Genomic DNA, 25209 nt, shown 5'->3' on the forward strand with positions numbered 1-25209 from the left:
GCAAACAGGTGGCCAGTGTTAAAGTGCTTGGCAATTTCTTAATATATTTTGACAGAGTGTTGTTCCATCTAAATGTAAACGTGCAGAAGAAAAACAAATGGAAAGTCTATTTTTTAAGTTTTCCTTTGAGAAGTAGTGTATTTGAGAAATTACATCTCACTATTGAAATGTATGAGAGTGAAGAAAATACAACCTCCTTTTTTTCTTTTTTCTTTTTTTTCGGGGCTGTGTGTGGGGGCAGTCCCTTCTGTGGCCAGTTAAACCTCCAGGCTTTTAACCGGTTTGTTTGCCCTTATTTGTCATTCAATTCCAGCTGCCTAGAGCAGTTAATACACAGGCTCTGAGTGGAGCAGGAATATTGAGGATGGTGAACAAGGCTGCCGACGCTGTCAACAAAATGACAATCAAGATGAATGAATCGGATGCCGTAAGAGCTGATTTTTTGACTTGAATAATGAGATGAATTAATGAGCCCAACAGTTGCATTTTAAAGCTGTACAAGTAGAAAATAGGATATTAATTTGCTTATTGAGTTTAGTTCTCAGCACATCAGTTGACCACCATGGTTATACATGGTTAATTTGTTGCTTTAAAACAAGGAATGTAGCTTGCTATTTATTGGTAACCTAATTTACAGTGGTTTGTTCTGGCTAAATTAGCTCCATTTTTCATTTTTTTCTTAGTGGTTCGAAGAAAAGCAGCAGCAATTTGAAAATCTGGATCAGCAACTTAGGAAACTTCATGCCAGTGTTGAAGCCTTGGTCTGTCATAGAAAAGGTTTGTTTGTCTTGTTATTTATATGTTTAACGCTGTAAGTTAATTCAGATATTTTATTTAAATTTTATTAAAAATGAACATTTTAAAGTTATGAATATTTTAAAGAGGATGTTTTCTGTTTCAACTTTGTTATTTAATGTTTTCTGTTCCATTTTATGTAACTTCTAGTTTAGAAGGAGAAAAATCTTGAACTTGTAAAAGTATATTTTGAATTTTGGATTAAAACTGATTAACTCTTTGTTAAACATGTTTAATGAATGAATGAAGGTGTCTTATTGATAACTCTTATATAATTAAGGAATGAAATTCAAAAATGAATGATGAAATTTTTCTTTAAAATGTTAGTTTTGTACCTATATTTCATAGAGAACTCTGGAGTATTTTCTTCATATTTCAAATACCATATTTAAAAACCTGGAGGGGGTGTTAAAAATTCATAGAAAATTTTAGTTGTAATTTTTTGATTCCATGGTGAAGTTTTTGGTTTTATTTTTGAAGAATACATGGCTTTTACAATCATCTTTCTAAAACAATAAATAATTTAGTATGTGCCATTCCCAGCAATACATTGCAAAAAATAATTACAGAAAATCTACTGGTACATTTATTATTGAAAGTAACTTATAACAGTTTTTGCTATTTGTATTCTTTCTCTTAGGGAACATTTTATGGTTCTTTAAGAGAACTTTACATAATGCAGAGCAACAGAGCAATCCAAGCAATATAATAGTTAGTCCTTGACATCTGTTTTTCTTTATTTGATGTATCTGAAATAATCACATGGAAAAATCTTTTCAGAAATTCTTAATATTTCACTACGCATTGTTGTTGCACACAAAGAAGAAAAGAATAAGATTTATGTGAATTGCATGTACAATTTTACTTTGCTTTCCTCCTGTGAGCTAAATAATATTCTTATCAAAAATTATAGACATTATTTTCAATAAATGTTTAAAGGCCAAATAATGTAGTATAAATCAATTGTGAGCGTTCCCAGTGCTTTCCATATGAAAAATATATTTTTTGTCTTTTTTAGGACTAGACAGAGAAACAGTGAGCACTTTAGGGGAGAAAGGGAAGGGAGATTATTATATTATTAAACATAGTTCATCCCCTGGGAATATAGGCAGTGGTTCTTTTAAATTTTCAGTAGAGCTCTGAGCAGTTAACATTTATCTGCCCAAGGCATTTTAATGACTGATTGTTGCATGTTAATTATTTTAAAATATTTGAGCAGTTTGTGAATAGATAAAATTTAGAACGACAGTAAAAAATCAATGCAATATTAAAAAATTTCACTAGTGAACACTAAAAGTGCATACTTTTTAATTTCAGAACTTTCAGCCAACACAGCTGCCTTTGCTAAAAGTGCTGCCATGTTAGGTAATTCTGAAGATCATACTGCACTGTCTAGAGCTTTGTCTCAGCTTGCAGAGGTTGAGGAGAAGATAGACCAGTTACATCAAGAACAAGCTTTTGCTGACTTTTATATGTTTTCAGAACTACTTAGTGACTACATTCGTCTTATTGCTGCAGTGAAAGTAAGCCTTATTTTGTAATCTTCCTTGAATTCTTCATACTTCAGTGTTTTGCTTATAAGAAGAATATGGTATCCTATTAGGCATGCATTTAAGTGTGTAAATTACATACTAGTAAGTATAAAATGGCTTCAAGATGATTATTCATAGCTTAATATTCTCTTCCCCTATGACTTAGTACAATAGGCAGAATTGATGTTTTTAAGAGATCTAAGGATGCCAAATAAAATAAAACCATTACACACTTACTTATGTATTTATATATAGAAGTTTGCAGCCAACTGATAGCATTTGTTTACTCCTTCTAGCATAAGCTGAAACTACCCAGTGGATTCTGTTATCATTAGTAAAGTTATAATAAGAAGCAGGAAAAAACCAGAACTGATTATTGCATGAATATGTTTAACGGTGGCTTTGGCATGAATTTGGACTATAAGCAGACATTCTGTGTATATGTCACCATCTAATTATAGACAAGATGGGACTAGATTAGATAAAAAATTGTGTTACCTAATGGTAATGTTTAAGGATGAACAGTCTTAAGTTTCTGAATAGTTAAGAAAGTAATCCCATTAACTAATGAAAATTAGTATTTTATAGATAACTCCAATATTCAGATAATGAAACTGAACTGACTTATTTTATGTTACATGTTTTGGAATATACTTTTTAAGATCTTACGGTGTCTTTGAATTACTGTTAGGAACGTTAGTTCTCATGGGGTCTGGGGTAACTGGAAGTTTACATTGGATTCAAACATCTAGAAAGTTAAATTAGTATTTATAATCAGAACATTGATGCATTGCATATTATAGACGATTCTGTTCTCAGGCTAATGATGACAGTTATTACTAGAGGGTTCTTAGCATTTCAGAGTGGTACTTTCTTAGGTTTAGGTTTGTCTACATTACCAATTTTGTTTGTATTTATTCTTAGGTGTTACTCTTTCAGTTTTTATTGGAGTGTAGTTGATTTACAATGTTGTGTTAGTTTCAGGTGAACAGCAAAGTGAATCCGTTATACATATACTTATATCCACTCTTTTCTTTTTTAGATTCTTTTCCCATATAGGCCATTACAGAGTATTGAGTAGAGTTCCCTGTACTATACAGCAGGTCTTACTACTTATCTACTTTATATACAGTAGTGTGTATATGTCAGTCCCAATCTCCCAGATTATCCCTCCACTCCCTTATCCCCTGGTAACTGTAAGTTTGTTTGCTACATCCATGACTCTACTGCTGTTTTGTAAATAAGTTCATTTGTACCCTTTTTTTTAGATTCCACGTATAAGCAATATCATATGATATTTGTCTTTCTGTGTCCTTCTCTACTGCTGTTTTGTAAATAAGTTCATTTGTACCCTTTTTTTTAGATTCCACGTATAAGCAATATCATATGATATTTGTCTTTCTGTGTCTTTCAATATCATATGATATCTTGTCTTACTTCACTCAGAATGACAATCTCTAGGTCCATCCATGTTGCTGCAAATAGCATTATTTTATGGCTGAGTAATATTCCACATCTTCTTTATCTGTTCCTCTGTTGATGGACATTTATGTTGTTAGATGTTACTCTTTATATTCCTGGCAGTTAATTTTTCTTTTCACCTATTTAAATATATTAATATAGATAGTTATCAGTTCATTTTATATAGGCAACTTGTGATATACAGAAATTCAGTTTACAGATAATGGTTCCTGTTTCTCACCTGCTCTCACCTCATTCCAGAGCTCCCACTAGCATGAGAGCTATTATTAAAAAGTATAACACCTGCAAAAAACCTGTGGGTTCAGAAAGGGACACTAGGCACTGTCTGTGAGAAGTAGTACCTGCTGAGAAGAGCTAACGTGGGACAAGACTCCCTGACAGGGTTGGCCTCCCTGTGTGTTGGATGCTTATCCCTCAAAAACAGCTTTTCTCATACTGCCTCTGCCTTCTTACTGTTTTTTTACATTCCATGAAATTACAGTTATATCAGTGTTTCCCGGAATGTTTTCTACATAACACTGACACCGAAAGATGTGCCACAGTCAGCTGAGTTTTGGAGATAATGTATGCAGTATCCCTGTCTTGCAGATTCAGAGTGCATTTAAAAAGCTCAGGACTGTCTAGCAGTAAAAAAAGACATTTAACTTTATTTAATCCAGAGGCTTCCAAATTCATATGAACAGGAATTCTTTTCCACTTAATATATTTTTACATATATGCAACACACTTTGGGAAATACTGAATTAGTGATTCATTGACTAAAAGGAGAGTTAAAGAGCTATGGTCAAGTTATACCTTAAGATGAATTAAGCTCTTTCAGATTGATTCTTTTTACTGAAACCTAGCCCAGGTCAACTTCATAAAGGAGTTGAGAAATTATGGAGTAAGATGACAAGGCATTTTTTATGGTCTTTATTTTTTGTTTGTTTTTTATTTTAAACTAATTCATTTGTATTTGAAAGAGTAATACATGCACAGAATAATTCTAACAGCCCTAAAAGGGAAAACTTCTTTTTACTAAAACCTCTAGTTTCTCTTCCCTTGGTGGAATTCTGTTAGATGTCTTTACAGAATTAGCTGTGCACATTTATGAAGCTAATTTTCTCTTTGTTTTTCTTTCCTTCTTTCTTTCTGTTTCTTTGTCTCAGCCCCCTTCTCCTTCCCTTCATCTCTTCCTTCCTTCTTCAAAAAGGCACATATTATATCATGATTCTTTGCCTGCTTTTTTTTAACCCACTCTATTTTAAAAAGGTCTCTTTATCAACTTACGTAAATATATGTTGCATTCTTTTAAATGGTTGTATCATATTCCATCATTTAGTATATAGATGGACCTTGTATTATTTGATGAGTCCAATATTAAATATTAAGTATTTTGATAATAATTCTTTGGGCATAAAATTCCTAGAAGTAGAATTACTTGGCCAAAGGGTATATGAAGTTTAAATTTCAATAAACGTTGCCATATTACTGTCTGAAGAGGTTATACCTCTTTATACTCTCACACCAATATATGTGTTGCTTCTTCTCCCACCCAGTGGTGGTTTTTTTGTGTGTGTGTAAGTTTTAATTTCTTTAGTTATTGTGAATTTAAGCATGTTTACAAATGATAAGCCATTTGCACTTCTACGAATTGTTTATGTTTATGCCCAGTTTTATTTTTTGTCTTACTGATTTCTAATACCTGTTTAATACTATTTAATACTTAGCTCTTTCTTTTATCCGTATTGAGAGTACTTTTTTAAATGATGGTAATTTTGAAACTAGGAGTATTAATTAGAATTTAGGGCCAAAGTAGGGGTACTGAGAACATGAGAAATTGGGGCCTTAAAGAAAGTGATGAAGTTCATCCACTCAGAATACTGCCCAGGCCTGGCCTTGTAGCCAGGGAACTCCTGTTTCCCTCTTTTGTATAGGCTCTGACATCTGGGACTCTATATTTTGGATAATACGGTTAGTTAGCTCACGTGTATTAAGTGGTAAACTCGTTAGATGCATTTTCATGTATTGGCCTTCTGTGAGCCACTAGAGGAGGGTCAGGGATTGAGGGTAATAGCTTTGAATGTTTTTAGCACTAGAATCTTCATAAGGAATTCTTACAGGGAATGCAGATCTATAAAATACATAAAATAATTTTTTTAAAAACCAGTAGATGGATTCCCCAAGGAGTTTAACATCTTCATCGTTTGGCTGTAAGTAATCAGCATCCTTTCAGGACTCCAGGAATCTAGGCAGCATACTTTCAGATTCACTGAATTAGAATATGGTATTAATTAAATTAAAATTGCAGCCTTAAATTTCCTGATTGGCCAGGAAAACTCCACAACTGCAACCTTGTCTAACCTAGATGAACTTGCATACAATTGCGTACCATAAATTGGCGGGGGGTGGGGGATGTCTAAAGTCAATCATCAGTGTAAATGTATCCCTCTTGTAGAAGAAGCTGGTTGTACCACAGTGGATTAGTATCTTGACATGCAGAGGCATACATTAAGTTATGATTTGATATTTGGGGATTGACATATATACACTAATATGTATAAAATAGATAAATAATGAGAACCTGCTGTATAGCTCAGGGAACTCCACTTCGCTGTACAGTAGAAACTAGCACAACATTGTAAAACAGCTATACCCCAATGGGAAAGAAAAAAAGATAGCATTTTTAGAAGATCAGGTATGGTTCTGATTCTTTTTTTCTTTTATATTCTGGTGTTACAAGGGTAGGAAACCAAGTGAAGAAAAAGTTAATTCTTACGGAGTTGAGATTAATTTTTTTATCTAAAATAACCTGACTTTAGTAGCTTTGCCTTTACCATAGCTCCTATATCTGTACCACAGTGAACATGTGATTTTTGGAATATTATGAGATAATAAACCGGGCAGAGACCAAATTAGTTTAAGTTGGTGTATCACTGAAAAGGCCAGTTGATATATACTAAGAACTTAAGCAAATATTGAAATTAAAGGGCATTTTGGTTCGCTGTTGCACTGTATTGGTACATATTTTAAATAATCAAATTGTTATTGAACAGAGGAATTTATAAATGAAGAGCTGATATGGCCGTGTTCCTTTAAAGGAAAACTAGGCCTAAAGTCTTAAATTGCTTTTAAAATTTGTGTATGTGTAGGGGGTGAGGCACAGGGATTGTTTGTTTGTTGTAAATAATAGTGACTTTTTGAATGTATTTGTGTTAGATGTATTACTTTTGTGATTTTGGCCCAAATTAATTTGGCTGAAGCAAAATCAGTTCATAATGAGAAATGTTTTAAGGAGAATGTAGTCTTTTAAACATAAAAAAAGCAAACAGAGAACAGTAAGACTACTGAGAGAAGAGAAATTATATGAGATGACAAATCTAGTAAAATGTATTTAAATGCCTATAGAGTGCGTTTAACTTACCAGTTTGCCTGGGATGTCTTGTCCTGGCTAATTAAAATGTGTACGGTCTTTAAGAACTCTGGATTTGGAGTTTTTAATATTCTTGCCCACATTTTCAAAATATGCTGTATGCTGTAAATACAGTCCGATTATGGTTTTTTTCTATTACTTAAGTTATTATTATTTGCACTTCTGGTAGAAATCTAAGAGTTAATCAACTACGTTTATATGTGTATGTTATCTAGAAGTAATCCATAATAGTACTTACTAATTATTAAACATCCTCTAGGTTAAGTCACCATGCATGCTATATACTTTTCATTTTATTCCTAGTCCATAAATCTAGATCTCATTTCACTGTTCTATATTTGGAAGAACTGTGGGTTATAGAAATTAAATGAATTTCCCCAAGATCATACAGTGACAAAACTAGTATTTGAATCCAAATTTGATTTGTTCCAAAGCCTACACCTTGAAAATACACTATCTACGTGCTTTCTTCTTCATCAGGTTCCTATAACAGCATGTATTAATTTACTGTTTCTTGATCCAAAAGCTCTCTATTTGGAATAAATGAAAATAACACTGTTTCACCCATGTTATTAATGCTTGCTTCATTTGTTCAATTAATAAATACTAAAAAAAGTGAATATATCCCCAACATCAAGCTAGAAAAGGGATTATTGTTGTATTCCAGTCTGTCCATCAGTTTTTTTTTAATGAAATTTCTAATTAGTGTCTTACATTCATATTTCATTTTTTTCCTCCATTCACTTGCTCTTGCTCTACCAAACCCCTTGAAAGAAGTCATGGAGTTGGTTGAATTGTTCTGTTACGATCTTTTTGTCTATTTCTTCATTTAATTCTGCATACTAGATACATATATCCATTTGCGCTTTTTACCTTGTATAGGACTATCTCTCCCCCCCGCCCCCGGCATTTTGTTATATCTTTACATTGTTTTGCCTTTTCTTTTATTTGCTATTGGTAATCTCTTCCACCACATTTTTACTTTACTTTCTGTTATCTTATGGCTTTTCACATTTCCTATTTTTAATTTTTTGGCATATTTCCAACACTTAAATCTGCTTTTGATATTTTAGTAGGAAAACTTTCAATTGTAAATATGACACCAGCATTTTCCTATTAAATCTTTCTTCAAAGCATAAAACTCTGTTAGGAATCTTATTATAAGCCACATTTTAAACCCTAAAGGTGGGACTTCCCTGGTGGTCCATTGGTTAAGACTCTGCACTCTCAGTGCAGGGGGCATGGGTTTGATCCCCCTGGTATGGGAACTAAGGAAAAGAAAAAAACCCTAAAGGCTAGTGAAATGGATTTTATATGTAGTTTTGTTTTTTGTTCTTTTATTCTGAGCTCTTACATTTCATCCAATTACCAGGTTTTTGTTTTTAAGCAAATGAATATGGACCTCTATTTTCTTTGATATTGGCGTGTTTATTTTCAATATCTCATTATATTAGAGTAGTATATAAGTACTTGGTTTTATTGTTTTTCGTACTATAGCACTTCTAGTATTTTGGAAGTATTTCAGTGTTAATTCCCAGTAGTAATATTATGTCATTCACTTATAGGGTGTATTTGACCATCGAATGAAGTGCTGGCAGAAATGGGAAGACGCTCAAATTACTTTGCTCAAAAAACGTGAAACTGAAGCAAAAATGATGGTTGCTAACAAACCAGATAAAATACAGCAAGCTAAAAATGAAATAAGAGAGGTGATTAATACAAAATGCTTTATTTATCTCTTTACCCAAATTTTCCATGACTCATTCATATATGCATAATTTTTCATAAATTTTTTTCTGAACCATTCAACACTTAGCTATTTTTTCATAATTTATGAACTGTTTTATAATTACTTTAACATTTTGATCATCATTAAAATCTCCAGATCCCTTTGTTACTTTCACATAATTATGGAATGGATAAAGAAACATACAAGGAAAAGATTTAAATTAACTTTGAATTAATGATCACACATTTCTTTTGAGATGGTTAATTTGATTTCAGATAATTACTTATTTTGTGTCTAAAACTGGTTTTAGAAATAGACTTGTCCCACATGTAGCTGTCCAGGCGACATTATCCCCATATATATGTATTATATATGGTATTTTAGTAAATTTGTATAAGTTTATTATAATTTATACACTTTTTTTGCCATGCTTCAATAAGGAAATTGAAGAGGTAGGACAACCTTTATATTACTTAAAGTAAATGTACCTGCTCTTTGAAGAGTATGTACCAGTGTTTTGGTTACATAGTGGGAAAATATCATTTCATTGCTTAAGTCTTCATTTATTTTATTTTAGCTGTTCCATTGGTCACTAACCACAACGTTCATTGTTTCTGTAGTGAATTTAATGTTTACCGACAGGTGTTCAGTAGACCATAATTGCACAATTTTTTTTTAATCTGTACATTTCACCATTACAAAAATGTTTTTTAAATGTTTGTCATATAATTTTTCTAATTAATTATTTCCATGGGCATATAAATTGTGATGAACATGTATTCTTGAAATTAGCCAGTAGTATTGATATATTTTGAAATAATTTAAAGGCATATAAAGAAATGAGAAAATTACACTCTAACACTGCTAAATTATTTGATGGTGAATTTTATACTCAAAATCTTTTCATCTAAATTAAGGTGTGGAGACTGTAGTTCATTAAGCACTAGAATATCCTAATCGTAAATCTGACAGTAAAATATTAATGGAAATTAAGCTGATGTGCATTTCCACTACTGAAAAGTTACATACAAGTTTGAATGATGCCAAACTGGGCTTTGCCGATATTGAGCTTTCAGGATTTTTAGGCACTGCATTATAAATCAAATGAGTGGTCATGACAGCTAGTTCTATAAATTTTTCCCAGGCAAGATTAAAAAATTTGTACCTTTTTGTTTGTTTTTGTCAGTGGGAGGCAAAAGTGCAACAAGGAGAAAGAGATTTTGAACAGATCTCTAAAACAATTCGAAAAGAAGTGGGAAGATTTGAGGCAAGTATAATAATTTCACACTTTTCTTAACAACTTGGTCACATTTTGCCACAATATCATGGTAAAATCAAGTTTGGTTTTGTACTAATGGACCTTTTTTTTCCCATGTATTGTACTTTAACAGAAACAACGCGTGAAAGATTTTAAAACTGTTATTATCAAGTACTTAGAATCATTAGTACAAACACAGCAACAGGTAAGGTAATTTTTTATAACTTAAAAACTTCTAGAATTTGTTTTTGATATGCTTTTTTATTTTAAAGGTGATAATCAGTGAAATGAGCTTTACTTGAGAAGTAATAAATGGAGTAGAGAAAACCAAAGACAGCAAAGGAAGAATGGTAGTAAAAGTAATTGGAAATTCTCGGGTCCTTTTTGCCCCTACTGCTAACCTCTAGGAAAGATACACTTTTCCCAGTTTTAGAATATGAGAAACACTCTGGACTACTTTTCCCTTTTTCTCAGTCGTCCCAGTTTTACTTCCCTATTGATCATAGCTGTGTGAGTACATTCTTGTAGTAAGTTCTTCTCTTCCATACCAGCTAGAACTTAAACTAAAAACTAAATTTTAAAGGTTTTTTAAAAAATGTTGTCTTGATTTTTCCTTTAGTTTGTGTGGGTTTGGTGTTGATTGTATACCGCAAGTGGCATTTGTCTCCTTAAATAGAGAAAACCATGGATTTTAATGTTATATTAAAGAAAAGTCTGTAACAAGATAATATCAGAGGTTTGTTCCTGTGTATTTTAATATAAATTTGAGTAATAGATCAAATTATTTAATATCTTGAATAGAAGGATTTCTTCCTCCAATTCTTTTTAAACTATATAATATCAATAGATTAAATTTTTAAATTAGGTGATAATATTATATCTTCAAATTATATTTGTTTTTTATTTTAAATACTTAGTTCATAAAGTCAGATTCTTTAAATATAAAAAGAAATCAGAGGCTTCCCTGGTGATGCAGTGGTTAAGAATCCACCTGCCAGTGCAGGGGGCGTGGGTTCGAGCCCTGGTCCGGAAAGATCCCACATGCTGCGGTAGCAACTGGGCCTGTGCACCACAGCTGCTGAGCCTGCGCTCTGGGGCCCGCGAGCCACAGCTGCTGAACCCTGTGCACCTAGAGCCCGTGCTCCGCAACAAGAGAAACCACGGCAATGAGAGGCCCACGCACTGCAACAAAGAGTGGCCCCACTCGCTGCAACTGGAGACGGCCCACGCACAGAGCAAAGACCCAACTCATCCAAAAATAAATTAAAAAAAAATTTTTTAAATGAATAAATAAAGCAACTATCTGTAAAAAAAAAAAAAAAAAAGGTTATATAAGCTTGTTTTTAAAGGAATTGTTTTAAACTTAATGTTAAACTTCATGTTAGTTTATATGTCAGTCTATTCTGTTCTATTCTGTTCTCTGGACTCTGGACTATCCAGGAAAGACTGGCAGCTAATTCCTTCCAGTCTCTTTTACATTTGCTTGGATATTTTCTTTTCTTCCTCCTTTTCTCATTGTTTTTGGCTAGCAATAACAAAATGTGAATATCCTCTGACTTAGGAGATGTTACCACTTTATATTGGAAAAGCTCATTGCAGTTTTATTATTTAAGGTAATCTTATTTAACTTATACTAACAAACTGTTCCTATATATACAATTCATAAAGAAATCTTTAAGTTTTTCAGTATTAAAGAATTTTTTTTCTTACATCAAAAACTAAAATTACCCAGGAGTAATTAATATTTTAAAATAATTTATATATGAATTATATTGACAGACTTAATATAAGGGAATTTAGATGATCCCTTTAAGAACCAGACTTTAGTAAATGTTAATCATTGTTAGCTATTTGTATAGATTTTTTTTAAATGCTTCACAGGATATATTATTATAAACGACAAAAAGATTATGAGAATGTCTTTTATTTTTTGTTATCATCCACAGCTGATAAAATACTGGGAGGCATTTCTACCTGAGGCCAAAGCCATTGCCTAGCAAGAAGGTTATTCCTGTTAAGAAGATCTTGGATGCTTGTTCCAGTTATGCAGAATTCCATAGTGAAATCATCTAAAACCATCTAAATAAACCACTATATATTTTATGAATTACATGTGGTTTTTTATAAATATATATTCTGACATTTTATTACAAGCTGCATGTCCTGACCCTCTTTGAATTAAGTGGACTGTGGCATGACGTTCTGCAATACTTTGCTGAATTGAACACTATTGTGTCTTAAATACTTGCACTAAAAAGTGCACTGCAAGGCCAGAAAATTTTACAATATTTTTTTCTTTACAATATGTTCTGTAGTGTGTTCGCCCTCTTTATGAAGTGAATTATCAGTGCATTGATTAATGTTCACTTATACATTCCTGTACGGAAATGATGATTTTGTGATTACAGTAATAAAATGATATTCCTTGTGAAGTATTAGTAACAGATTATTTGGGTATGTAAACATATTAGGGATCTTTTAAAAGCATTTTAATAGGAAGAAACTTTTTCTTTTAGATGTATATAGGTGATGCTATGATCACTAATTTTTTTAATTCACAAAAAAACTGAACTCTTTCATTATTAAATGATTCAAAGAAGGAAGGTTAAGTTTTTTTATCTCTTGGTTCAACTTTGGGGAGTGCTCTTGTCTTGAGTAAGGGAGTAAATAATTGTGTTTGCTTGTTTTTATCCATTCCTATTATAAGTGCCCAACTTAAGAATTAGGAAAAAGTAGATGTTTCTGTTACAGGTCCTGTGGATTTTGCTCATTTTCTATTATCTTCAAAGTCCAAGACTTTGCATATATTTAATTTATTCCTTGCCTTTCCTTTGTTTTTTGTTTTAAACTAAAAGTAGATCATCTGTGGTTATCATTGACAAAGAATAGTGCCATGCTAAAATACCCTGTGATTTGATGAATAACCAAGGATAGTGCAAAGGAAATTCGAAGTAAAATGAAATTTGTCTTTGGCAGCCATCTCACCTATTTCTGCATCCTGTTTAGATGGCAATTATGTAACCCTTAATGTTGATGAAAGTTTAGTTGTAACTGGGATCAGTTATTTCCATTTTTTAAAAAGTATTCTTAAAGATGCCCCTCTTCTCAGGCTTAACAACTGTATCTCCCTTCCAGAAGAGTAGAATGTTTTATGTGTAACTGAGTCCTTTCTAGCAGCGCACTGGATACAATTAATATATCAGAGTATCCTCAGGATATGTTTGCTTCCACTTATTTTAGTTGAAATTTTAGGCCTACTGTAGGTGTTGTTCGTATTTATGATCCTGGTACCCAGAAGAATGCTTGATACATAATAGGGAATAATAAAGACTTGATGAATTGAACAGAAAAAAAAAAATCCTGAGTGATGCAAAATAATGTTTGCTGTCTTGAGAAGAAGGAGAAATTGAAGCAGAAATAGTATAGTCTTCTGTTGTTGCTTCTGTTGGAGGTAACTTAGATACGTTTAAGAAATGAGTAATTCCTATTAATACGTATCAGATCCTATCTTGTTGTCCTGTTAATACTGAGCAAAAATATAGGCTTACTGGGAAGATGAGCTAGTATTAGGTACATAGGTTATGCTTACACATAGGATAATTTAGTTATTCAAGCCCAAATCATCCATTCTGCTGTGGTACATGTGTAATAACAGTCAGTACCTCCAAATAAAATAATAAATATTTTCAGACTTGATCAAGCTGAAGAGAGTAACAGACCTGAATCCATTCCAGATTTCATTCCCCTTAACAACCTTTACTAAAAGATAAAGAGGCTGTTGGAAATTTCAAGTATATTATATGAACTTCTGATACCTATGTACATTTTAACAGGATTTACTTTCTTCAACACTACACCTATCTCCACCCATCAACCTTCACATCTCTTATTCATCTTACTAGAATACTTTCATTCCAAATAAATAGAACAACAAGAGCATTAATAGTGCTGATAACATAATCTTTTAGTTATAAAGGTCTGAATTTTAATATTTTTTTTCTTTAACCGGATAAAAGTTAAAGAAGGACTAAGGCAGCATAGTACAGTGGAACAAGCTGAACTTGGAGTCAACATACTTGTGTTCAGTCTATCACTCAGTAGCTGTGTGACACATCTATAAAACAATATAAAACTGATTCCTGAAGTGCCTTTCTACTTTAAAATATGTTGTTTAAAATATCAAACTTCAGTATAAATATTCTATTAGAGAATCAAATCCTAATCAAAACCACCTTCTATTAATAAAGTAAAACAAGGCTAAAGCAAAATAAATGTGTGTAAAAATATGATTTCTAAAATGTAAAGTAAGTTTTTTTATTGTATTTTTTGATGAGGTTTTTTCAACTATTCATCTTGTTTTATACATATATATATTTATACTAGTGTCAAAATACCCTGGTTTCATTGTTGCTATTCTTTAAGCCTTTTTATTTTATTATTCAGATATAGCAAAGTTTTACAAATTCCTTGTACAAATTGTTTCATAAGTGGTTTTTAAATATAAAATAAATAAGCCTCTTAATAAATCAGGTTTCTTTAAAGGAAGGAAATCAGATGAGTAAAGAAGGAAGATGATTATATCCCTTTAAAAAATATTTCTTGATGTCTAAGAGAATTATAAAGACTCTTTTTTTTTTCCCTAAAGCATGTGACTAGTTATAAAGCTAAATGTCTACTTCACTTTCTTGTTATGGCTCCCTGCATGGGTAGTCATGTGATTAACAAGAGTCAGAACTGTATAGGATGAGCAAAATTCATCCTGTTTTAAAGGAAGGAAGGTCGAAGGTCGCTGGTAGGAGAGAAGATAACAGCTCGAAAAAGGAAGTGCAGTCACTAGCTTGAGATCTTTGGTTGCATTTCCATATCCACTAGCAGGAAATGTATATGTTACACTGTCTCTCTTTGTGATGGAGTCTCTTTCAAAGTATTGAAAAAAAGAATAGAATCACCATCACTTATCCAAAATCCGGAATCAAATAAGTTTCATTTCTAATCCTCATAGTGAAGGATGTAGTTTCAAGTAATAATGAAGGTAAATGGTTGGCCAGACACAGAAACAGCAAGAAGAGGGGAATTAAAAGAGTAGTATTAAAATTGTTGCTTACTCTGCCTTTGTAATCAAGGCCATGAAGAGATGTCATGGCGATCTGTGGATGTGGTCCTTAGAGTTTAGACCAATGGAAATATAACATGAGCCACATACGTAATATAAAATTTTTCTATAGCCAGATTTTAAAGAGTAAAAGAAACAGGTAAAATTAATTTTAATTTTTAACCCAGTAGCTCCAAAATATTTTAACATGTAATCCAATATATTAAAAATTACTGTGATATTTTAGTCTTTTTTGTACTAAGTCTTCAATATCCAGTGTGTATTTTACACTTTCATCATATATGTGTTCGGACTAGCCACATTTTAAGTGATCAGTTGTCACATGTGGCTACTGGCTATGATTTTGGACAGTGCAGATGTAGACAATGCCGTGGAACTGGAAATGGGGAGTGAATCCAACAACTGTTTGTTATTTACCATCCCAAATCCTGTGAAGAATTCAAAACTAAATAAAAGGGACTAGTAGGTGTTGCTCTCAAAAGCAAGTACAAAAAAAAAAAAAGCAAGTACAATTCAGGTGCAAGACTTTATAGCACAGTGCTCTGCAAGCAGTGGTCACTCAGTATCTACTGTGAACAAGTGGTAGCGCTTTATTGCCTGATGGAAACATAGAGATTATAGTACAACTTCCTTATTTTACAGATAAGCAAATTCAGAGCTTAAGTCATTATGATCTGATTTTTCCTCTTAAATCTGTTAATCGTCTGTGAACATTCTTCCTTGAAAATGTATGATAAACTTTTTGAGATTCCTCTTCTAATCATTAACATAGAATTCTAGGAAGTCCTTTGGTATACAGAGAATTTATTTCTTCAAACTGTTACTTCAGAAGTGGCTAAGAATAGAAGATTATACAAAACAGGAAAGTTATGGCTTGCTCTAATCTTTTAATGCACATGAAGAAATTAAAAATCCTCATCTTCCTTTCTCTTGTCACATAGTCTTTTTTTAATTCTCAAAAAATTGAGTATTTTAAAGTATTTTTCTTAATTAACTGGGTCAAATGGAAACTTTGTAATTAAGGACAATTAAGGTGAAGCTGCCCCCGTGTTAATAAACAGAAAACTATTTTTTTTAAGACCAGTTAATGGGATAAACTGCCTTAAGGGACTACTTTGAGAAAAAGTTCTATTTAAAATTTATATATATGTAACTGTTTAAAAAATCAGACAGAGTTTAACAAAACTGAACAATAAATTGCTACCTTATTGCTTCCATAGTCAAGTCTCGAGTTATCTTGATTTTAACCTGTATTTATTTCCTAGATCTTTATTTCAACTCTTCTCACTATATGTGTGTATAAGTGTGTGTGGATTTATGTGTGTACATAAATGTGCATGTTTATGCATGACAGGAGGCTTTTTAACCAACCTTATTTTCTAAATTTCAGTTAAAAATGTTTCTCAGCCTCTTGTAACTGGGACAAAGCAAAATGCTTATGTTTTCAGTTACGTTGCTTAGGTGTCATTTTTTTGCCAAGACCAACTTGAGTTGATTATGTTTCTGAAATCTGTTCCCTTTTCATTTCTACTTTTTCTCTCCACAAGATCTTGTGATCGTGATAAAGTCCAAATTATCCAGAATCTGGTTTCAAACCACTTTTCCTGTCTTGATCCTACCCCCTTGCCTAATCAGATGATGCCCCTGTCTTGTGAGCATGCTCTGTCCTTTTCTGGCTCAGTGCTGTTGATGTTACCTTGTCTGAGTTATCTTTTTCCCCTTTACCAGCAATTGGTTAAATCCTATCCAGTCTTTAAAGTCCACATCTTCCATATATCCTTTTTAGTCTCCTAACTAGAAGGAAGCAAGGAACCTGTGGGTTTCTCAGCTGGACTCTAGTACTTGGCACCATTCAGATTGGGCTTACCAATGTCTACCTTGCATTATAGCTGTCTTTCTGCTTTGAGGAGTCTGTATGCTTCTTGAGGAATGACTATGCCCTTGTTACTTCTTGTAAAACCTAGTATGGTACAGCCAAGAGAGTGTAATGGGGTGATTAAAAATACAGTTATGCATCTGCCTGACAGTTTGAACCCTGGCTCAAGGATCTACATCATTGACTTTGAGCAAGTTATTTTTCTCTAAAACTTAGTTTCCTTATTTGTAAAATGGAAAGTAATAATCGTACTGTTCAGGTGCTCCTTCAGGGGATTAAGCTGATTGATGTGAATTTCTCAGCAGTAGCATGTGCTTAATAAATATTAGCTATTATGCATCCAGTAAGTGTTTACTGAATACTTAGTCTGAACAGAGTACCTGCATTTTGATTATTTTACCAGCCTTTATGGCTTCTTCAAAGCAATGGGTGTATATTTGACTGGGATCTAGTTGGGCTTACCAGAAGGGATCCTTCTAAGAACAGTCTGCCCCTGAGACCTGCTCTTAGAGCCCTGAGGCTGAGGATCGGAGGTGGAGGGGAAGAATGCTTGCAGTCAAAATCCGTTTTTATTCAGCCAGCAAAAGTTTAGAACTGCCCCCCACTACAAAGATACTCTAGTTAAATGAGCCTTGTCAGAAACCTAGAGACCTTTAAAGAAGCTTGGGGACAAAGGAAAGAAGGGTGAGATAGAAATGTAGCAATTGCTTAGGGAAAGAAGTTTGTTTCCACACACAAACACATGTAAGAGGCTTGAATATGCTGCAGACTAAGGGAAGTAGTAATCAATGAAGAAAAAACATGGAGAATAAAAAGATCATGACAGCAATTGATGGAACAGCAGTCATACAGCCAACTGATGGTGAGGGCCTGACACTGCAGTGGAAGTAGGAAAAGATACTTTAGGGAGATGGAAATAAGAATGGACAAGTTTCATTCCTTCATTCAGTAGATATTTGTTCAGTCTCAACTGTGTCAGGCACTGAAGCAATGGATTGGGTATCAGGAAAGAACAATAATGCCCCGATTTCTGGCTTTGATGACTTAGGATACTGCTGCTTTGATTAACTGAGATAATATAGGAGGTACAGATTTGCAGAAAGTCATACAGGCATGTTGTAGTTTTAATTGAAGTATAGTTGATTTACAATGTGTTAGTTTCTGCTGTACAGCAAAGTGATTCAGTTATATATAGTCTTTTGTATTCTTTTCCATTATGGTTTATCACAGGATATATCACAGGAATATAGTTCCTTGTGCTATACAGTAGGACCTTGTTGTTTATCAATTCCGTATGTAATAGTTTGCATCTGCTAATCCCAGCCTCCCCCCATGTTGTTTTTGATGTACCTTTGGACATTCAAGATGAAAATATATGAAAACATAGGCAGGGCTAGGTATTGCACCATCAACTTAGAAATGTGAACATGCTTGATCCCTTAAAACCATGATTGTTAATGAATGCCTTCTCAGAGAACAAATAGAATGTGATCAGCCTACTGAGGACAAAATTCCATGTACAACTAACATCTAAGGGAAGAATGGAAGTGAAGAAGTCAGGTAGATGGAAGGAGCCTCAGGAAAAAAGTATGGATGTTTCTTCCTCCAAACAAAAAGGAAAGGAAAGAAAGATGTATTTGGAAACAATGCCTGAATGCTTTTATTTTCTTAGTGAAATAGGAAATTAAGCCATCATCAGGGAATGATATCAGCAAAAAAGCCAAAGAAGAGATTGGGGGCCAAAGAAAAATGGTAGATGTTTAGAAAACACAAAGAAAAATGGTAGATGTTTGAAAACAAATCGAGAAGGGTAAGAGGGCTATGGATGAGTACTGACTTTCAAATAAGTTTGGAAATCAGGAATTTAAATGAAGCCAAGGGATTTCCCTGGTGGTCCAAGGGGTAAGACACTGCGCCCCCAATGCAGGGGGTCCAGGTTGGATCCCTGGTTGGGGAACTAGATCCCGCATGCTGCAACTAAGAGTCCACATGCCACAACTAAGAAGTCTGCATGCCACAACTAAGAAGTCTGCATGCCACAACTAAAGATCCCATGTGCTGTAACTAAGACTTGGTGCCGCCAAAAATAAATAAATATTTTAAATAATAAAATGAAGCCAACCAAGGGACTTCTGTGGTGGTCCAGTGGTTAAGACTCCACACTCCCAATGCAGGGGCCCGGGTTCGATCCCTGATCAGGGAACTAGATCCCACATGCCACAACTAAAAAAGATCCCACATGCGGCAATGAAGATCCTGTGTGCCACAACTAAGACCCAGCACAGCCAAATAAATATTTTAAAATAAATAAAATGAAGCCAAACAAAGAAAGTATCATTTTTTTTCAGCCATGAAAAAGCAGGACTTAAAACAGATTGTTGGATTCATTCGAGATTAGGGATTGTTGGTGTGTGTGAGAAAAGTCAAGGGGGAAGGGATTTTGAAATAATTTAAATGACTAAAAGGAGATGAAGGCAAATGAGGTGACAGGCACAAATTGGGGAATGTAGATGTGGTGAGGTGAAAGAATCGTTTTTCTTGTAATGAGGAAATAAGAATGAAGAAAGTGGTCAAAGGAGGATACCTAAGTTTCAGAAATGACATTAATATTTAGTGTATTGCCACTTTTTTAAAAGAATAACTATCAATATGACAACTGCGTAGAGCTCTTTCGTAGTGCGATGAAGCTAATTTCTGCGGATTCCTTTAATTTACTTTTTGATTTGCTAAAGTATTGAAAGCTTTTTGCATATCAGCAGATAAAACTCGACTTTAATCTTCTGATTTTTAGATTAATGTTTATCTCATCAAATCACTACATGGACATAGTCTGAAAACTAAACTAGCATTGGAAAGGCTAATTAATAAAATACAGTGTTTCTGTGCCCCACAAACTGCAATTTCCCCAGTCCTTTTCCTCAAAGATAACCTCTTTCTACTCTTAGCTGTTTCTTCTGCCATTTAAATACTTCACATTTCTAAGTAAAATACATATCCTGCTATCATTTGAATCACCAATTTTAGACATCATCCACTTATCTTTTTTATGGGAAATGAGAGTTTATTTCTCTTAGTCTGCCATCCGTCTGCTTCATACACTCATCTCCCACTTCAATGCAGTCAAAATTTTTGGTTAAATCAGTAATCAATATTTGCATTTTTATGCCTTTACAAATATTGTTCACTGCTGAGAGTGATAGTATATTTAATTGTGATTTTCTTTTTTAAAAAATAAACTTTATTTTTAGAACAATATTAAATTTACAGAAAAATTGTGAAGGTAGTACATACAGAGTTACCATATACTCTATACCTGGTTTCCCTTATTATTAACAGTATAGTACATTTGTTATATAATTAATGAACCAATACGGTTACATTTTTATTAGCTAGAGTCCATAGTTAATTCAGATTTCCTTTGTTTTTGCCTAATGTCCTTTTTCTCTTCCAGGATTCCATCCAAAAGACCACATTACATTTAGTTGTCATGTCTCCTTCTGCTCCTCTTGGTTGTAACAGTTTCTCAGAGTTTCCTTTTTTTCAATGACTTTCCTATTTTTTTTCCCTGAGGTAGAACATGCCTTGATTTTTTTCATTTGGTTGGTGCTTGTTTTCTTTTTAATCTTGCTAATTTTTTCCATGTCTTCCTACAGTCTCTTAGTACATTTCCCACAAGATCACTCAGATCAGGTAATTTAACAATTCCAATTGCTTTCCTTAGGACTCTCTCTACTGAGGACTTCTGCTTTCTCTGAACTGGTGCTCTGGGTCTGTTGTGTCTCTGGATTTGCCTTGCTCTCAGCTGTGGAATTGACCTTACATTTCTCCTGGGATCCATTCCTTATATCCTGGGTTTCATGCCTTCCTCCTTCTTGGTTTATTCTCTTGTGTTGGAATAGTATATTCTCTAGTAGTTTCTTAGGTTAAAAAGAAGATATGGCAGAAAGCATTGTGAAAGTAGCCCTCAGAATGTCTGCCTCTTGAGTCAGTTTGCTCCGGTCTGGACTGGTTACGTTTTTATGCCTGTTGCACAGACAATCCTGAAGATTCCCTTTGCTTCTCCCCAGGGTTGTATTTCCTGTTCTGTATACCCCACATTTTCCTCCTTCTTGATTTATTCTTTCATTTTGGTAGATATACAGAGTAGGTTCCTGAAAATGATGCATAGAAACTATACTCAAGACTTAAATTATCAAGGATTAAGGAAAATTAACTCATTATATGTTTGAAATCATTTTCTCTAGAATTTTGAAGACATTGCTCCATTGTCTTGTACCTTCCAGTGTTGCTGTTGAGAATTCCAAAGCCATTCTGTTTTCTGATCTTTTGTATATGAATTGTCCCCTCACCACCACCCCTTTCCAGAATATAGGATCTCTTTTATCTCCAGTGTTCTAAATCTCATACGGATTTGCTATAGTATATATCTGTTTTCATCATGTGTGGGTGCTTTCAGTCTGCAAACACGATATTCAGTTCTGGACGTTTTCTTGAGTTATTTCACTCATGATTTCCTCCCTTCTATATTCTCTCTTCTCATTCTGGAAGACTCATTATTTGAATATTGGATGTCCTCGACTGATGATGTTATTGTTCTTTCTTATTTTGCATCTGTTATTTTGTTCTACTCTCTGAACTTCGTTCTACTCTCTGAGTGTACTCTTATTTTCTGATCCTATTATTAAGTAGCTTTCTGTTCTTGTTTCATAGATGCAATGTCTTCCTGTATCTCTCTGAGGATATTAGTGATAGTTTACTTTTTTAAAGTTTTTTACTCCTTGTTTCTGTTTTCTCAAAATTATTTTTATTTCTCTCCCATGTTAGATGCTTTGCTCAGCTATTTGTTACTCCTTGGATATCTTCTCAACATTAGCAGTGGGAACTGAAAGCTGATTGGAAGCTCTGTCAAACTAAAAAAAAATGTTTGTCCAGCTTTATTGAGGCCTAATTGACAAAAATTATATACATTAAAGGTGAATGTGATGGTTTTATGTAAATATACATTGTGAAATGATCACCACAATCAAACTAATTAGCATTTATTACCTCACATAGTTACCTTTTATTTTTTCATCTCCGCATCCCCATCCCCTCTGGTAACCATGAGTTTGTTCTCTGTACCTGTGAGTCTTTTATTGGATTGTTATATTTGTTCATTCGTTTTCTTTTTTAGATTCCACATATAAGTGATATCATACAGTGTTTGTCTTTCTCTGTCTTACTTTATTTTCACTTAGCATAATGCCCACCAGGGTCATACATGTTGTCACAAATGTCAAGATTTCATTCCTTTTTATGGCTGAGTATTATTGCATCGTATGTATGTATATGTATACATATATACACACATATATATACATATACGACATCTTTATTCATTAATCTATTGATAGACACTTAGGTTGCTTCCATATCTTGACTATTGTAATAATGCTACAATGAACATAGGAATGCATGTATCTTTTCAAATTAATGGGTTTTTTTAAATTTTTATTCAGATATATACCCCGATGTGGGATTGCTGGGTCATATGGCAGTTCTATTTTTCATTTTTTTAAAAATTTTTTTAATTGAGGTATAATTGACATATAAGATTGTATTAGTTTCACATCTACAATATAATGATTCTACATTTGTATATATTGTGAAATGATTATCACCATCAGTCACCATATATAGTTACAAAACTTTTTTTTCTTCCAATGAGAACTTTTAAGATCTATTCTCTAAGCAACTTTCAAATTTGCAATACAGTATTATTAACTATATTGTTAACAATTATACGTCTGCATAACATTTATTTTGTAACTGGAAGTTTGTACCTTTTGACTTCCCTAACCCATTTTGCCCGCATGTCCAGCAACCACTAATCTGTTTTCTGTATCTGTGAGCTTGGTTTTTGTTTGTTTGTTTGCTTTAGATTCCACATATAAGTGAGATTATATGGTATTTGTCTTTCTCTGTCTGACTTATTTCATAATGCCCTCGAGGTCCATCCATGTTGTCTCACTTGACAAGATTTCATTCTCTCTTTTTTTTTTTTTACATCTTTATTGGAGTATAATTGCTTTACAATGGTGTGTTAGTTTCTGCTTTATAACAAAGTGAATCAGCTATACATATACATATACATATATCCCCATATCTCTTCCCTCTTGCGTCTCCCTCCCTCCCTCCCTCCCTATTCCACCCATCCAGGCAGTCACAAAGCACCGAGCTGATCTCCCTGTGCTATGCGGCTGCTTCCCACTTGCTATCTACCTTACGTTTGGTAGTGTATATATGTCCATGCCTCTCTCTCGCTTTGTCACAGCTTACCCTTCCTCCTCCCCATATCCTGAAGTCCATTCTCTAGTAGGTCTGTGTCTTTATTCCTGTCTTACCCCTAGGTTCTTCATGACATTTTTTTTTCTTAAATTCCATATATGTGTGTTAGCATACAGTATTTGTCTTTCTCTTTCTGACTTATTTCACTCTGTATGACAGACTCTAGGTCTATCCACCTCATTACAAATAACTCAATTTCGTTTCTTTTTATGGCTGAGTAATATTCCATTGTATATATGTGCCACATCATCTTTATCCATTCATCTGATGATGGACACTTAGGTTGTTTCCATCTCTGGGCTATTGTAAATAGAGCTGCAATGAACATTTTGGTACATGACTCTTTTTGAATTATGGTTTTCTCAGGGTATATGCCCAGTAGTGGGATTGCTGGATCATATGGTAGTTCTATTTGTAGTTTTTTAAGGAACCTCCATACTGTTCTCCACAGTGGCTGTATCAATTTACATTTCCACCAACAGTGCAAGAAGGTTCCCTTTTCTCCACACCCTCTCCAGCATTTATAGTGTGTAGATTTTTTGATGATGGCCATGCTGACCGGTGTGAGGTGATACCTCATTGTAGTTTTGAGTTGCATTTCTCTAATGATTAGTGATGGTGAGGATTCTTTCATGTGTTTGTTGGCAATCTGTATATCTTCTTTGGAGAAATGTCTATTTAGGTCTTCTGCCCATTTTTGGCTTGGGTTGTTTGTTTTATTGATATTGAGCTGCATGAGCTGCTTGTATATTTTGGAGATAAATCGTTTGTCAGTTGCTTCATTTGCAAATGTTTTCTCCCATTCTGAGAGTTGTCTTTTCATCTTGTTTATGGTTTCCTTTGCTGTGCAAAAGCTTTTAAGTTTCATTGGGGCCCATTTGTTTGTTTTTATTTCCATTTCTCTAGGAGGTGGGTCAAAAAGGACCTTGCGGTGATGTATGTCATAGAGAGTTCTGCCTGTTTTCCTCTGAGACTTTTATAGTGTCTCATCTTACATTTAGGTCTTTAATCCATTTTGAGTTTATTTTTGTGTGTGGTGTTAGAGAGTGTTCTAATTTCATTCTTTTACATGTAGCTGTCCAGTTTTCCCAACACCACTTATTGAAGAGGCTGTCTTTTCTCCATTGTATATTCTTGCCTCCTTTATCAAAGATAAGGTGACCATAGGTACATGGGTTTATATCGGCTTTCTATCCTGTTCCATTGATCTATATTTCTGTTTTAGTGCCAGTACCATACTGTCTTGATTACTGTAGCTTTGTAGTAGAGTCTGAAGTCCAGGAGCCTGATTCCTCCAGCTCCGTTTTCTTTCTCAAGATTGCTTTGGCTATTCAGGGTCATTTGTGTTTCCATACAAATTGTAAAATTTTTTGTTCTAGTTCTGTGAAAAATGCCATTGATAGTTTGATAGGAATTGTACTGAATCTGTAGATTGCTGTGGGTAGTGTACTCATTTTCACATTGTTGATTCTTCCAATCCAAGAACATGGGATATCTCTCCATCTGTTTGTATCATCTTTAATTACTTTCATCAGTGTCTTATAGTTTTCTGCATACAGGTCTTTTGTCTCCTTAGGTAGGTATTTTATTCTTTTTGTTGCAATGGTAAATAGGAGTGTTTCCTTAATTTCTTTTTCAGGTTTTTCATCATTAGTGGATGGGAATGCAAGACATTTCTGTGCATT

The 25209-nt window shown here is 33.7% G+C and overlaps 1 protein-coding gene across 1 annotated transcript in view; it reads left to right on the forward strand.

The window, feature by feature from the left end:
- SNX2 (sorting nexin 2) overlaps positions 1 to 14602 on the forward strand; it is a 55622-nt gene extending 41020 nt beyond the window's left edge. The window contains exons 9-15 of the mRNA XM_079916642.1: positions 314 to 427; positions 684 to 777; positions 2113 to 2318; positions 8787 to 8930; positions 10137 to 10217; positions 10342 to 10413; positions 12155 to 14602. Of these exons, the coding sequence (XP_079772768.1) occupies positions 314 to 427; positions 684 to 777; positions 2113 to 2318; positions 8787 to 8930; positions 10137 to 10217; positions 10342 to 10413; positions 12155 to 12205 (762 nt within the window). The 3' untranslated portion in view covers positions 12206 to 14602. The remainder of the gene's footprint in view (positions 1 to 313; positions 428 to 683; positions 778 to 2112; positions 2319 to 8786; positions 8931 to 10136; positions 10218 to 10341; positions 10414 to 12154) is intronic.
- Positions 14603 to 25209: the final 10607 nt, after the last annotated feature.

The sequence above is a fragment of the Stenella coeruleoalba genome (genome assembly GCF_951394435.1).
Source record: "Stenella coeruleoalba genome assembly, chromosome: 3".
Lineage (NCBI taxonomy): Eukaryota > Metazoa > Chordata > Mammalia > Artiodactyla > Delphinidae > Stenella > Stenella coeruleoalba.